Source organism: Leucoraja erinacea, chromosome 5 (genome assembly GCF_028641065.1).
Source record: "Leucoraja erinacea ecotype New England chromosome 5, Leri_hhj_1, whole genome shotgun sequence".
NCBI classification, from domain to species: domain Eukaryota; kingdom Metazoa; phylum Chordata; class Chondrichthyes; order Rajiformes; family Rajidae; genus Leucoraja; species Leucoraja erinaceus.
This window is the reverse complement of record NC_073381.1, coordinates 49576513-49593107: the sequence shown is the minus strand read 5'-3', so window position 1 is coordinate 49593107 and position 16595 is coordinate 49576513. Positions and strand designations below refer to the sequence as shown.

General features: G+C 40.4%; 1 protein-coding gene across 1 annotated transcript in view; it reads right to left on the bottom strand.

The window, feature by feature from the left end:
- runx2a (RUNX family transcription factor 2a) overlaps positions 1-16595 on the bottom strand; it is an 81828-nt gene that overhangs the window by 56190 nt on the left and 9043 nt on the right. Inside the window, exon 3 of the mRNA XM_055635556.1 lies at positions 16087-16191. Within this exon, the coding sequence (XP_055491531.1) occupies positions 16087-16191 (105 nt within the window). The remainder of the gene's footprint in view (positions 1-16086; positions 16192-16595) is intronic.

The window sequence follows — 16595 nt, the reverse complement described above, 5'->3', positions numbered from 1 at the left end:
AGCCCACAGCTGGTGGGCACAACAATGTCACTCTTGCTAAATGTACTATATTTCTTTACAACAAAGGAGCATGTCGTTCATAGGCCTTGGCAGAACACTTTGTGAGTAAACCATTGTTTCTTTTAATTTGGATTATTGCCCCTGTAGAAAAGCAAAGGATCCAAATTCAGACTGCAGTGGAACAGAAAGATAGCCTGATATTGTTTTCAGTTTTTGATTGATTGATTGATTCACTAATGCTTCTGGGTGATCTGGACTTTTGAAAGTTGAGCTGTCACCATCATTCCTTCAGTTTGATGATGTGGCTGAAAGCAGGAAGCTTCTGTTGCAAGCACTTCCTCGTTAACAGAAAGCTGTTGCAGTCATTTCACTTGGTTGTTTTCCTTTAAACTTTTTTTGCCATAATTTTGAAGGTTCAAGAAGGCTGTAGTTCAGTTGGGTTATTTCCAGTAACAGGAAACATTTGCAACAGAGAGCGACTGTACACTATTAAACCATTAACCAAACGTGTCATAATTTTTCATCGATATGTTACTTGCTAATATTTCAAACAAGCTTTGGAACTACATACTTTTTTCAAAATGTCTCTGCTCAAAGCAAAAATGATTCACAAAGAACATTTGTTTTTGGAATTAGAGAAGTACAAATACTTCTGAATAATTTCCACTAAAATTACTACACTGGGAACTGACAAAATGCAGTATTCCAATAGATTTTGGAATGCCTCATTTCACAAAACTTACCATTTCAAAATTATCAAGAGTTAGTATGATTAAGCCTTGTAAGGTCAGGCATCTTCATGAGATACATACACTGCCAAATCAACCTCAATGTGGTTTCAGATCAGTCTGATGTACACATCTTTTTGAAAATCAGAAAACCTATGTCAGAGATAGTCTATTTGTTATATGTCCAGATATTTTAACCATGATAGAAACTAGTTTTGAGGCATTATATGCACAACATTACCTTGAACCTAGCAGTTTGTGGGGAAAGACAAAAAAGACCAAAGTGATCACTGCCACTTCCGAGTGAGATCCCATAGAATTGGAGTAAGGATGAAGGCTACTATTTGCCAACACATTCAGTTACCAAAATTAATCGTCTTTTGCAAGGAAAATTCAGATTACTATTCCATTGCCTTATGTAAAAGAGAACTACTCATCAGTATCAGACACAAATACTAAAATTCTACAGAGAATGTACTAGTCTCTATGAGGGGGAATCCTCAGTAAAACTTACTGAATAGTGAAAGGCCTGGATAGAGTGGGTGTAGAGAGAACGTTTGTGGGAGAGTCTAGGACCAGAGGCCATTGTCTCAAAATAAAAGAAGTTGAGGAGGAATTTCTTTACTCAGAGGGCGATGAATCTGTGGAATTCATTGCCACAGAAGGCTGTAGAGGTCAAGTTAATGGATATTTTTCAGGTGGAGATTGATGGATTCTTGATTAAGATGGTTGTAGGCAGGGCAATGGGGTTGAGAGGAAAAGATAGACCAGCCATGATTGAATAGCAGAATAGGGCTGAATGGCCTAATTCTGCTCCTGTAGCTTATGATTAACTGACAAAATCCCAAAGGAAATAATGTTAGCTTGTAACTAGTAGTGCAGGTATGCGGAGGTATGCGTTGGGGAGCACAATACCATTAATTTCAATATAATTATGGAGAGGGTCAGAACTGGACCTAGGGTTAAGATTTTTGATTGGCTAACTTAGCAGAAAGGCTAACTTTGATGAGATGCGAGATGATTTAAAAGGAGTGAACTGGGACATTTTGTTTTATGGGAAGGATGTAGAAGAGAAATGGAGGACATTTAAAGGGGAAATTTTAAGAGTACAGAATCTTTATGTTCCTGTTCGGTTGAAAGGAAACAGTAAAAATTGGAAAGAGCCCTGGTTTTCAAGGGAAATTGGACATCTTGTTCGGAAAAAGAGGGAGATCTACAATAATTATAGGCAGCATGAAGTAAATGAGGTGCTTGTGGAGTATAAGGAATGTAAAAAGAATCTTAAGAAAGAAATTAGAAAAGCTAAAAGAAGATATGAGGTTGCTTTGGCAGGTGAAAGTAAATCCAAAGGGTTTCTACAGCTATATTAATAGCAAAAGGACAACGAGGGATAAAATTGGTCCATTGGAGAGACAGAGTGGGCAGCTATCTGTAGAGCCAAAAGAGATGGGGGAGATATTGAACAATTTCTTTTCTTCGGTATTCACCAAGGAGAAGGATATTGAATTATGTGAGGTAAGGGAAACGAGTAGAGTAGCTATGGATACTATTAGTTTCAAAGTAAAAGAAGTACTGACACTTTTGAAAAAAATAAAAGTGGTTAAGTCTCCAGGTCCTGACAGGATATTCCCTAGGACATTGAGGGAAGTTAGTGTAGAAATAGCCGGGACTATGACAGAAATATTTCAAATGTCATTAGAAACGGGAATAGTCCCCGAGGATTGGCGTACTGCGCATGTTGTTCCATTGTTTAAAAAGGGTTCTAAGAGTAAACCTAGCAATTATAGACCTGTTAGTTTGACTTCAGTGGTGGGAAAATTAATGGAAAAGATACTTAGAGATAATATATATATATAAGCATCTGGATAAACAGGGTCTGACTAGGAACAGTCAACATGGATTTGTGCCTGGAAGGTCATGTTTGACTAATCTTCTTGAATTTTTTGAAGAGGTTACTAGGGAAATTGACGAGGGTAAAGCAGTGGATGTTGTCTATATGGACTTTAGTAAGGCCTTTGACAAGGTTCCTCATGGAAGGTTGGTTAAGAAAGTTAAACTGTTGGGTATAAATGCAGGGATAGCAAGATGGATTAAACAGTGGCTGAATGGTAGAAGCCAGAGGGTAATGGTGGATGGCTGTTTGTCGGTTTGGAGGCAGGTGACTAGTGGGGTGCCTCAGGGATCTGTGTTGGGTCCTTTGTTGTTTGTCATGTACATCAATGATCTGGATGAAGGGGTGGTAAATTGGATTAGTAAGTATGCAGATGATACCAAGATAGGGGGTGTTGTGGATAATGAAGAGGATTTCCAAAGTCTACAGAGTGATTTAGGCCATTTGGAAAAATGGGCTGAAAGATGGCAGATGGAGTTTAATGCTGATAAATGTGAGGTGCTACACCTTGGCAGGACAAATCAAAATAGGACGTACATGGTAAATGGTAAGGAACTTTTGGTATGCTAGCCTTTATAAATCAGAGCATTGAGTATAGAAGCTGGGATGTAATGTTAAAATTGTACAAGGCATTGGTGAGGCCAAATCTGGAGTATGGTGTACAATTTTGGTCGCCCAATTATAGGAAGGATGTCAACAAAATAGAGAGTACAGAGGAGATTTACTAGAATGTTGCCTGGGTTTCAACAACTAAGTTACAGAGATAGGTTGAATAAGTTAGGTCTTTATTCTCTGGAGCGCAGAAGGTTAAGGGGGGACTTGATAGAGGTCTTTAAAATGATGAGAGGGATAGACAGAGTTGATGTGGACAAGCTTTTCCCTTTGAGAATAGGGAAGATTCAAACAAGAGGACATGACTTCAGAAATAAGGGACAGAAGTTTAGGGGTAACATGAGGGGGAACTTCTTTACTCAGAGAGTGGTAACGGTGTGGAATGAGCTTCCAGTGGAAGTGGTGGAGGCAGGTTCGTTGGTATCATTTAAAAATAAATTGGATAGGCATATGGATGAGAAGAGAATGGAGGATTATGGTATGAGTGCAGGCAGGTGGGACTAAGGGAAAAAAGTTGTTCGGCAAGGACTTGTAGGGCCGAGATGGCCTGTTTCCGTGCTGTAATTGTTATATGGTTATATGGTTATAGTAGAAAACCTGTAAAATTAGTTTCCTCTCTTCAGTGGTAAAGCCAACCTTTGCATCAAACTCTTTATAGGAAACTTTTCATTCAGACAATTTTATAAATACAATTTTATATATGAACTATGTGACTAAGGCTTTGGACATTATATTGGCAAGGAATATTTTTCTAAAGATTCAGCTATTAAATGTATGATCACAGTCACATATGTATTTGTGGCAAAGATAGTCTGATTCAAATATTATGTTACCAGGCCAATGATACACAGATATCAAAAATATTTATTTTCCAATTCTCCTCTCCTGGAGACATAGAACCATAGAAATATAGAAAATAGGTGCGGGAGTAGGCCATTCGGGCCTTCGAGCCTGCACCGCCATTCAATATGATCATGGCTGATCAGCCAACTCAGTATCCTGTACCTGCCTTCTCTCCATACCCCCTGATCCCTTTAGCCATAAGGACCACATCTAACTCCCTCTTAAATATAGCCAATGAACTGGCCTCAACTACCTTCTGTGGCAGAGAATTCCACAGATTCGCCATTCTCTGTGTGAAAAATGTTTTTCTCATCTCGGTCCTAAAAGACTTCCCCCTTATCCTCCCAGACTTCAACTGATGCTTAATAGCAGTCACATTTACCAGGCCCACGTGTTGTTCATGTGTGGTTATAGTCAATGAACATAACCAGGGTACTTATCATGAGGCTTTTCTAATTAACTAGACCAAGTTGGATCAGGTCCCCTCAACGCGTGGTTGCGGGGATGGGGGGGAGTGGCCTGCGGTGTCACACACATACTAACCACCCCACACACACACTAACCCCCCCCCCCCCCCCCCCCACAAACACACACACTAACTACCCCTCTTGATATTTTAATAATATTATTTATTAATTTGCTCCTTTTACCCGCTGAGTTTCTCCAGCATTTTTGTCGACCTTCGATTTTCCAGCATCTCCAGTTTAAATTCCATTTGGAATATTTTGGAGGACCAAGAAACCAAGAAGAACCAAGAATCTGCAGTTCCTTCTTAAACAAAAGTATCATTGGTAATAATTTGGGTGATGTGATCACCATAAAAATGAATATGTGGAGAAAAGCCCAAAACATTTGTTGGAAAATATGTATGAAAATGAGGCATCTTGGATGGTAGAGATAAGTTGGGCCGAGAGGGAGAGGGTGGGGGTGGGGGTGGTTTACTCTATGACTCTGACTCTGTGATGACTATATAGCTTTAGGCAGAATAACATTCCACAGTTTAGTTTTGAGACAATTGTATGACCTTCTGATTTATTCACCAGGTGTACACCATGCAAATTGTAACCAAGGGCCTGATATTTCCCAAGTCTCGCAGCTAAATTTGTAAGTTGCACAGATCCAGATTGATGTATCCTATACCAGGTGATGTTTCAAGAGTCTGCTCATTATCAGAGCTGGGAAAGTACCAGATTTGATTGCTGCTTTCTATTCATTAACAGCTCGGGATCAAAGCACAGCTGCCTTTTCAAATGCCTGCAGCCATTTACAAGGGCAATTGTTCTCTCTTGAGGTAGATCCCAAAATAATGTGAGAAACTGAGGATTTTAAACAAAATATAGTGGCACAGCTGACAGAGCTGCTGTCTCACAGCGCTGGAAACATAGAAACATAGAAAATAGGTGCAGGAGTAGGCCATTCGGCCCTTCGCGCCTGCACCGCCATTCAATGTGATCATGGCTGATCATCCAACTCAGTATCCTGTTCCTGCCTTCTCTCCATACCCCCTGATCCCTTTAGCCACAAGGGCCACATCTAACTCCCTCTTAAATATAGCCAATGAACTGGCCTCAACTACCTTCTGCGGCAGAGAATTCCAGAGATTCACCACTCTCTGGGTGAAAAAAGCTTTCCTCATCTCGGTCCTAAAAGATTTCCCCCTTATACTTAAACTGTGACCCCTTGTTCTGGACTTCCCCAACATCGGGAACAATCTTCCTGCATCTAGCCTGTCCAACCCCTTAAGAATTTTGTAAGTTTCTATAAGATCCCCCCTCAATCTTCTGGAGACCCGGGTTCGATCCTGATCTCAGCCACTGACTTTGTGGAGTTTGCACGTTCTCCCTGTGACTACATGGGCTTCCTGCGGGTGCTCCAGTTTCTTTCCACATTCCAAAGACATGCAGGTCAGTAGCTGAATTGACCCCTGTAATTTGTCCCCAGTTGGTTACGAGTAGAATCAAAGGGGAGTAAATGAGAATGTGGGAGAATAAAATGAAGGATCGGTGTAGATGGGTGGTTGATGGTTTGGTACGGACTTGATGGGCTGAATCGTCTGTTTCTGTGCTGTATGAATCTAACTCTAAAAACACTGTATATGGAAGAAAAATAGTTACATAAGCCTTGCTGCAACACTGGGACCAGTGTGCTTCCCCTGGTGCTTGCTGGATTGCAAAATCAATGGGAAACAGACAAGATAATAGTGAAAGTCCTATGTAAAATACCCATATTATTTGAAGGAAGGAAGCCGTTAGCCCAGTTATGTTGTGCAGTAACTGCTCTAATCTTTCCTGGCCATAAAAATGTGCAGTTACTCTCCAGCAAACATTTTAGTCAAATGGATAGAAAAGCAACATGGAAATCATTCTGTTCATGACAGGACCATTGGGAAGAACAGATACGCTTTGGAAATACCTAACAAATTGTAGGATGGAGAAAGATGTTGAGAAAGGTGTTGAGGACAAGAAGACTTTGGGCACAAGCTTATATATCCTTAGTGTTAACAGAAGAGGTAGCTAAAATAGTTGATGGAATGATAGAAGCAGCTCAGGCAAAGCTCACTGAGCTGGAGTAGCCCCCCCCCCCCCCGTACCTGGGGATCTAAAACTGAATTTATAGTTACTGTTTAGTTTATTGACATGTGTACCGAGGTACAGTGAGGAGCATTTGTCATTTGTTGTTTGCCAACCAGTTAGCGGAAAGATGATACTTGATTATAATTGAGCATACATGATTACAGCATAATTACGGCATTAAGCCCCTTGCCTCCAAGCATCTGGACCTCGGCAGTTACTCTGCATTGAGTGCATTTGTGCTCATGTATCCCGTTCCTTGTATAGTGTACTTAGGGTGGATGTTAAACCACATGCTATAGAATGTAAAGAAGTGACAAACATATGCATCATCACTGTACTGACCTCTGTATTTGGTGCCACAGACCTGATTGTTGCTGCTCTCCTGTGAACAGGTTATCCCCACCAAGACTATTGAAGATGGCTTACTATTTTTGTGGGGAATGGCCTGCACTCTCTGCCTGCTCCCTTTCCTGGTGGTCACCTATCTACTATTGGTCTGTGCTTTAGGTTTTAATTTATCGTTTTAGTTTTAGAGATACAGCGAGGAAACAGGCCCTTCAGCCCACCAAATCCGCACCGACCAACGATCCCTGCACATTTACACTATTCTACACACACTAGGGCCAATTTGACATTGACACCAAGCCAATTAACCTACAAACCTGTACATTTTTGGAATGTGGAAGAAACAGAAGATCTCGGAGAAAACCCACGCAGATCACAGGGAGAACATGCAAGCTCCGTACAGACAAGCCCCCGTAGTCAGGATCAAACCCGGGTCTCTGGCGCTGTAAGGCAGTAACTCTAGCGATCCTAAGATTATCCAGGTACAGCACCAGATTCCTCACATGGTCAGTCAAGGACTGTAGCTGGACATTCTTCTCACAGGTGTAGTTCTCAACGACACTAGATGTTTCCCTGATTTTCTGTATAATTCGGGAGCATACCAGTGCCCTAATTGTCATCCCTACTGCACTAAAACCAAGGAAAACAGACCTTACCTTGTTTTGCCTTCACCCAAAACGTTGAAGACTTGTGCGCCAAAGCTTCAGTACTTGCCCTTGAACAACGCACTTGCACCTCAATACAGAGCCTCTCCCAAAATGGTCGCTCCCAATGGACCACATAGCCAGTACCTGCCTTCATTCGATATACCACCTAGAGCAGTCACTCCGGGACACTAAATGCTGCTTTTTAAAACACTCGCGCTCCTCCTACTCTGCTGTTCATTTGGAAGCGAAACTAACATGGCCTCATGCTAACAGCTGCCTTTTAAACCTCCTGTGTTGTTCCTTATCTCAACTGCTAACTCACATTGTTATAAAAAATATGATTTTCACTTGCTATTTTGCTGGAAGAAACATAGAAACAGAAAATAGGTGCATGAGTAGGCCATTCGGCCCTTTGAGCCTGATCATCCAACTCAGTATCCTGTACCTGCCTTCTCACCATACCCCCTGATCCCTTTAGCCACAAGGGCCACATCTAACTCCCTCTTAAATATAGCCAATGAACTGGCCTCAACTACCTTCTGTGGCAGAGAATTCCACAGATTCACCACTCTCTGTGTGAAAAATGTTTTTCTCATCTTGGTCCTAAAAGATTTCCCCCTTATCCTTAAACTATGATCCCTTGTTCTGGACTTCCCCAACATCGGGAACAATCTTCTTGCATCTAGCCTGTCCAACCCCTTAAGAATTGTGTAAGTTTCTATAAGATCCCCCCTCAGTCCTCTAAATTCTAGCGAGTACAAGCCAAGTCTATCCAGTCTTTCTTCATATGAAAGTCCTGCCATCCCAGGAATCAGTCTGGTGAACCTTCTCTGTACTCCCTCTATGGCAAGAATGTCTTTCCTCAGATTATGAGACTAAAACTGTCACAATACTCCAGGTGTGGTCTCTCCAAGGCCCTGAACAACTGCAGTAGAACCTCCCTGCTCCTGTACTCAAATCCTTTTGCTGTGAATGCTAACATACCATTTGCTTTCTTCACTGCCTGCTGTACCTGCATGCCTACTTTCAATGACTGGTGTACCATGACACCCAGGTCTCATTGCATCTCCCCTTTTCCTAATCGGCCACCGTTCAGATAATAGTCTACTTTCCTGTTTTTGCCTCCAAAGTGAATAACCTCACATTTATCCACATTATACTGCATCTGCCATGCTAGTTAAGAAGAAATTCTAAAATTCCTTTACTTTTAGCATCATGTCATTTTGGAGCAGGGAATGGGAAATTTTGAAGCTTGTTGATTATCTATGCGATTTACATTAAAAATTATGGATGTGCTCTTTGTTTCAGAAATACTGTCAATGCTGTAAGCGTTCTTACCCAATGCACAGGTGTCAAAGGTTGCATAAACAAATATATCATTTCCTGTCTGTCTATCTATTAAAGTAAAAAACATTGAACAGACAGAAAGAGAGAATTGAGCAATCCAGAGATTAATCAGTCTGAAGAAGGGGTTTGGCCCGAAACGTCGCCTATTTCCTTCGCTTCATAGATGCTGCTGCACCCGTTGAGTTTCTCCAGCATTTTTGTGTACCTATTAATCTGCTGGGTTCTTTTGAACAAACTATCACAGGCCTTTAAACAAGGATGAATCAAAGCTCAAGGGAAAAAAGGTTCAAAGGTAAATACAGCAATTATAAGATTGAGAGGGTTTTTAATCTTTTAGCGTACAATAGTCACTCGCTGTTAAGAAGTATTTCCAAGAGGGAGTGCCAGGGACTTTCACTTTAAAAATAGCACCTGTGCTGTACTAGTACTTACCTGGAAGCAGATAGTGGCGGGGGGGGGGGGGGGGGGGGGGGGGGGGGGGGGGGGGGGGGGGGGGGGGGGGGGGGGGGGGGGGATAAAAGATCTGTTGCTGATGTGTGAAGTTAAAAAGATCACATGTCAACAGATGGAAAACTGATCTGGGGATTGTTACATTTTGAGTATAGCTCATTGGTATAGTAATTCAGGGAAAAGCACCGAGCAAGTTCATGACACTGTGACTGAAATGCCCAACACCTGCTTCTTTTTCTTAGAAAAGACAATAACATTGAAAAACTACAGATATCACGCGGTACATGAAATAAGTTGAAAATAAAACTGAAAACACTCCACTAGAGAGGAAAATGAGACTCAACTGCTGTGGTGACCCTCTACATCAATATCAGCCCACACAAGCAACAGCCATCAGCCAGACCATTATTTTGGTGCACGATTTGAAATAATTACTAAGTGGAATATGTGGGTAAACCTTTTTCTCAATGAAAAAGCCAAAGAATACAAGTATCCAAGCTACCCGTTTTACCAGATATTGCCAATCTACAGTCATAAATACAATCGTATCACAATTCTCAACAATCTAAATGGTGTCGAGTTGGGGAAGTACAACGGGATCTGGGGGTACTTATTCATCAGTCAATGAAAGTAAGCATGCAGGAACAGCAGGCAGTGAAGAAAGCTAATGGCATGTTGGCCTTCATAACAAGAGGAGTTGAGTGTAGGAGCAAAGAGGTCCTTCTGCAGTTGTACAGGGCCCTAGTGAGACCACATCTGGAGTATTGTGTGCATTTTTGGTCTCCAAATTTGAGGAAGGACATTCGTGCTGTTGAGGGAGTGCAGTGTAGGTTCACAAGGTTCATTCCCGGGATGGCGGGACTGTCATATGCTGAGAATGGTGCGGCTGGGCTTGTATACTCTGGAATTGAGAAGGATGAGAGGATATCTTATTGAAACATATAAGATTATTAAAGGTATGGAGGCAGGAAACATGTTCCCGATGTTGGGGGCCACAGTTTAAGAATAAGGGGTAAGCCATTTAGAACGGAGACGAGAAAACACTTTTTCGCACAGAGTTGTGAGTGTGGAATTCTCTGACTCAGAGGGCGCTGGAGGCTGGCTCTCTGGATGCTTTCAAGAGAGAGCTAGATAGGGCTCTTAAAGATAGCGGTCAGGGGATATGGGGAGAAGGCACGAACGAGGTACTGATTGTGGATGATCAGCCATGATCACATTGAATGGCGGTGCTGGCCCGTAGGGCCGAATGGCCTACTACTGCACCTATTGTCTTTTGTCTAATAAGATACGATGGTTTCTGATCCTCTCTGCTAAAGATAAAGAAGTTAGTTATGTCTGGAGCAAAGCTGGAATTCAGGACCAAGGGTCTGTTCTTCAAAAATGTCAGCACTGATTCTAACCCTAAATTCAGCCTCACACAGAAAGAATAGACTATCTGGTGAAGTGTGAGTTAGTCATAACAGCTTTCTAATCATCTTCCTCATATTGAAGTAGACCTGGCTTCATTTTTAAGCATGCAGATTGAAGCATGTAAAATGCCTTTACTCCAGGCAAGTCATTATACACTGAATTTGTTAGAAACCTATTTTCCCCATATTAAATGTAAATAATGCACCCCGCATATTTTCTGCCACTGTTCTTACTTGTGGTGTTCACACCTCATATCCTGAAGTGGCATATTTTGTCTCATTAGTATCGGTTCCCACTTCAAAGCAGATTGTCTAATGGAACATTTGCAAGTAATCAGTTTCTAAACTTCATTTAAATGGATCTAGAGCCAATTGCACTCTGCATCCTTGCCTATTACACAGGGGAGCTGCAAGGATTGTGAGCAATCATTCTTGTCTACTTATGGAAGTTGGCATTTAAAGTACAGGAAGACAGTGTGCTTTCGGTCTGAATTGCACTCTTCACGGAAAACACAGACACAACAAGTCAGGGAAACGGTTGCAGGCAAGATGAATGCTGCCAAAAGAATGCAAATGTAGAAGGTGGCAGACATGTTGCCAAGGTATATCTATTTATGGCAAATAGCTGCTGTATATTTTCACTCCTCCATAGCTCATCCACAACTGCAGTAAATATTCTTCTGACTGTTCTAACATTCTCTGGCTTACTTTTTATCTTCCACCCCACATAAGCTTAGGATATGTCATGAGTTGTCTTGCATTGTCCTGTTCTCCCATGTTAGTTCTACTGATTGGCCTGTAGCAAAGTCTTAGTTTTAAAATTCTTATTATGATTTTCAAATCCCATTATTGCTTAGGTTCTCACTATCTCTATTATATTTTGAGCCTCCAAGATTTCTGTGGTCTTCCAGTGTTGGCCTTGGGAACTTGATATGAGTCTGTTCCTAATTTTAACCCTTCTACTGTTGGTGTTCAAGCTTTCACCTATCCAGGTGTAAGACCTCTGAGCCCTTCGATAAACCTCCCCACCTCTGGATAGACAGGGGAGGTCTAACGAAGGGGCTGATTAGAGAGAATCAGCATGGTTTTGTACATGGGCAATAATGTCCTACGAATCCAATTGAGATTTTGAGGAAGTAACTAAAAAGGCTGATGAGGGCAAAGCGGTAGACGATGTCTATATGAACTTTAGTAAGGCATTTGATAAGGTAGATAGGGGCAGGGGCAGAAGGGCTAGATTGCATGGGGTTCAGGGAGAGCTAGCTGACTGGATAGAGAATTGGCGTCATGGAAGGAAGCAGAAGGTGACAGTAGAAGGTTGTGTTTCAGACTGGAGGCCTGTGACTCGTGGTGTGCCTCAGGGATCAATGCTGGGCCCTTTGCTGTTTGTATCAACAATTTGGATGAGAATATATAAATCGTGATTAGCTAGTCTGAAGATTACATAAAAGTGGGTGGCATCGTAGATAGTGACAGAAGGTAATCAAAAATTGCAGCAGATCTTGATTAGTTGGGCAGATGAGCTGAAAATGGTTAATGGAGTTTAATACAAATAAGTGCGAGGTGTTGAACTTTGGGAAGTCAAACCAGGGCAGGACCTACTCAGTGAATGGCAGGGTGCAGAGGTGGGGGGTCTAGGAATGCAGGACATAGTTCCTTGATGTCACAAGTCACTTGGCGTCATAATGTAGGTGGTGATCAAGAAGGCTTTTAGCGCATTGACCTCCATCAGTCTAAATATTGAGTATAGAAGTTGGGAGGTTATGTTACACTTATACAAGACACTGTTGAGGCAATATTTGGAGTATTATGTACAGTTTTGATCATCCCTTTAAAGGAAAGATGTTGTTAAGACATAAAGGGTGTAAAGGATATTTACGAGGATATTGCCAGGATTCCAGGGTCTGAGCTATAGGGAGAGGGTTAGCAGGCTGGGACTTTATTCCTTGGAGTGCAGGAGGATGAGGAGTGATCTTATAGAGATGTATAATATCATGATGGGATTAGATAGTGTAAATGCACAGAGCCTTTTACCCAGAGTAGGAGAATCAAGAACCAGGGGCCATAGGTTTAAGGGGAGAAGGGAGAGATTTAATAGGAACCTGAGGGGCAATGTTTTTCCCCAAAAGGAGGTGGGTATAAAGAACAAGCTGTGAAAGGAAGTAGTTGAGGCAGGTACTATCACAACATTTAAAAGCCAATTGGGCTGGTACATGGATAGGATAGTTTAGGATATAGGCCAAACACAGGCATATAGTGTGGAAACATGGGCAAGTTCAGTCCAACTTTCCACACTATATGACTCTATGATCTGATTAACTCATCCCTCCATCCCTATCATTTGTCTTAATAACCTCGTACTGTCTTGTCAGCAAATGAAGCTATGAAATATCCAATACTATTTTACAGTTAAATACAGCATTGGTGTACATAATACAAAGCATTTCTTCATTATCTCTTACTCTTTGTTTATTACCAACTCAAGGCCTCTTTAAATGCTTTAAATTACTGTGGCTACTCCAACATGCATAAATGCAAACTGCAACTCATTTCTTACAATGTACTCAGACCTTACAATGCAAAGGACATTTCCAAAACACAGAGAATAGATTATAATCGGGTCAATGCATGTAATCCCTGAGTTTATAGCAACCTTCCAGAATAGTATGCATATAAATAGGGAGCAGGCCCTTGGGATTGCAGGTGCTTGCTTGTCTTTAAGTAGGCATGAGGACAGCACACAGCAGGAAATGCTGAAGCTGAAGACCTCTCTCAAGCTTGAAGTTAATTCTGCTCTTATAGTCTCTTGCTCACCTGCTGGATCACACACAGGTATACATAACTCTTTGAAACCTTATACACAGTATTTTGCAATACATTTGAGCACCTATGAAACCAGCATTGCATGTTTTTATCTGCTTTTGTCAGTTGGAAAGATAAATAGCAATGCCCTGGAGCACTCTGAAATCTCATTGTACCTTGTATATAGGACCACCCTAAAACCATAATACATTTCACAGCTGATATACCTTAAGAAAATATTGTCAATAGCCTTCACTTCATATTACTCAGAGTATTTTGCATTTCTGTCTGGAAGTGTCCAATGTTCACACCTGTCTAATGCAGAAATATTTTTCTTCATCACAGTTTACAGAGAAGCATGTGACATCCCCACTGAAATATACAGGTCCTAAACCCTAATCTCTTATGAGGGGTCTCGACCCAAAACGTCACCCATTCCTTCTCCCCAGAGATGCTGCCTGTCCCGCTGAGTTACTCCAGCTTTTTGTGTCTATTTCTGATGAGTGCTCTGCTTTCAGCATAGGGCCTGATCTTGCCCTCGGTGCCAGGTTATGATGAGAAGCTTGACATTGTTAATTTGCAATTTTGGATATTTCCTTTTTATTTTTCATTTGAAGGGAGTGATGTCTTTTTTTCCATTTCATCACTTTAGACATAATTCTTTTTATTTAATGCTTCCTCTAGAACTGAAAATCACTTTGCTATATACTCTTAAACCATCTTACCCAGGCTCTTTTCAATACTGGCTTTCATGCTGACATATAGAGAGGTGTACTCTACATGGATTCACAAATATTAGCTTATACTCAGCCACAGCCTTTCCCTGGCAGTTAACCTGCATTCAGAAATGTATCATTGGTGGGATATTGTACCCATTAGTAAGTTACTGAGTTAGTATCTAGTCCAGGAATAGAGTACAAATCACAATATAGCACCTGAGAAGATTACATTCAAATAAAAAATTCAAATCTGGAAATCTGGAATAAAACCTAAAATCTGTTGCATTAATCATGAAATCATGGGATTGTTGTTAAAAACCTATCTTCAGACTTCTTTTGTATAATGGCTTATGAAACAAAAGGCAGATTTTTGAAACACTACTAACCAGTAAAATTACCCTTGCAGTTTATTAATGATACAGTATTGCTCAATGTTTACAAATACAGAGGACTAGATGTTAAAAGTCCAAAGTGCCAAATATCAATTTACTCCTGATGGTGATGGGAGCCTTCTGCACTCACGTATGCACCTCCGATGTTGAGAAAGGCTAGGCAGACACGTCATTGGGGTTATCAAGTGGGCACCTACTTTCATTGACATTTCGCTGATTCAGTTACATTATCAGTATAGGGCAAAAATCTAATTTGTAGAACAGTTAATATTAAAATCATTTTAAATATGTAAAGGTATTAAGGAGGAAGTGGATACTTCATTGTTTCCATCTTATCACCCCCTACAAGTCAGGCCAATTTATAATTGCCTCATATGTTCAGATTTATAAGAATGACCTACGGTATCATAAATACTGTTAAATTAAACTTTGATAACTTGCAATGATGGTTTAGGATTTAGTAAAATTGTTAGAGCAAGTTATGTTCCTCTCTCCGATATCAGTTTACAAAATGTTTAAAACCATGATCATAAATTGGGCATAACAGGTGCATTTGTTACCTTGTTCTACTTACTCCACCAACTGTCCGTGCTTTTCTTGCAAACCTTGATAATGAGTGCCAGCAATTGATTCCAAGAAAAAAAGTGTCACATGTACTTCAAGCACATTTCACAATTTGGGTTTTACTCAAGACACTACAGAAATTGCCAAAATCAGCTAACTGAGCCTGTATGAATGGCTCAGAGATCGATATATCATAGCTCAACCTTTGAAACTATCAATGTAATAATTTTTTTTTAATTGCCATCAATATTAATTCTTGAACAATTTGCCATAAAATATGAAACTCACCATTGAAGAAGTATTTGATCTCAAGTAACAATTATCTCAGAACAGGCTGGAGTTAGTAATATTTGATCTATTCAATTATTGTCCACCTTTAGTATAAATTGAATTGAACTTGGAAAGATACACTGATTTACTGAGGTATAAGGCACCTATTGTTTTGAAAATTATGTAAGGTGAGCTAATCTCTGATGTCCCATCTGAACACCAAGACGAAATATGGTGGAAAGGAACAGGATTTAACAATTCAATGCAAGATTTCACTTAATCTGAAGAATTTAAGAATTAAATCAAGATTTAATTTAACAGTATTTTTGATTTAGAAGAAAGATACAGCATTTTAATGGTAAATCCAGAAATATCTTGAACCATTGATCTGACGTGATTAAATATTTTTATAATTTTGACTTTTGGTCAAGCGAAATTACTGTAATTGTTCGCATAAATCAGAAGAGTAATGAACATGAGCAAATTGCACTTACTTCTAGGTTCTCTGGGCCCATCCACTGTAACCTTGATAGCTCTGTGATAGGTAGCCACTTGGGGTGGGTTTGTGAATACTGTGATTGTCAATGTAAAACTTTTACCTGGAAAATATAGTAAATTGATTTTTACTTACGTGGTTATTATCCCCTATCCTCTCATCAATAATAATTCCACAAACTATTTTGTAGCATTATAATGAAGTAATGTTAAATAAACAATTACACTGGTTATTGCAATCCCAGTCAGTTTGTTTGAAAGATCTTTACTTGAAATATGAGATTTTGACACCGTGATTTCTATATTAATGTCAATGAGCATCTGCTTTGCATGCAATTTAGTACAATACAATACAATACCGTTTATTGTCATTTGAACCTCAAGTGAAGTTCAAACGAAATTTGGATTCTGCAGTCATACAACAAGAAGAAAAAAAAACAAGCACACAATTAACACAATTTACACAAACATCCATCACATCTCCTCCTCACTGTGATGGAAGGCAAAG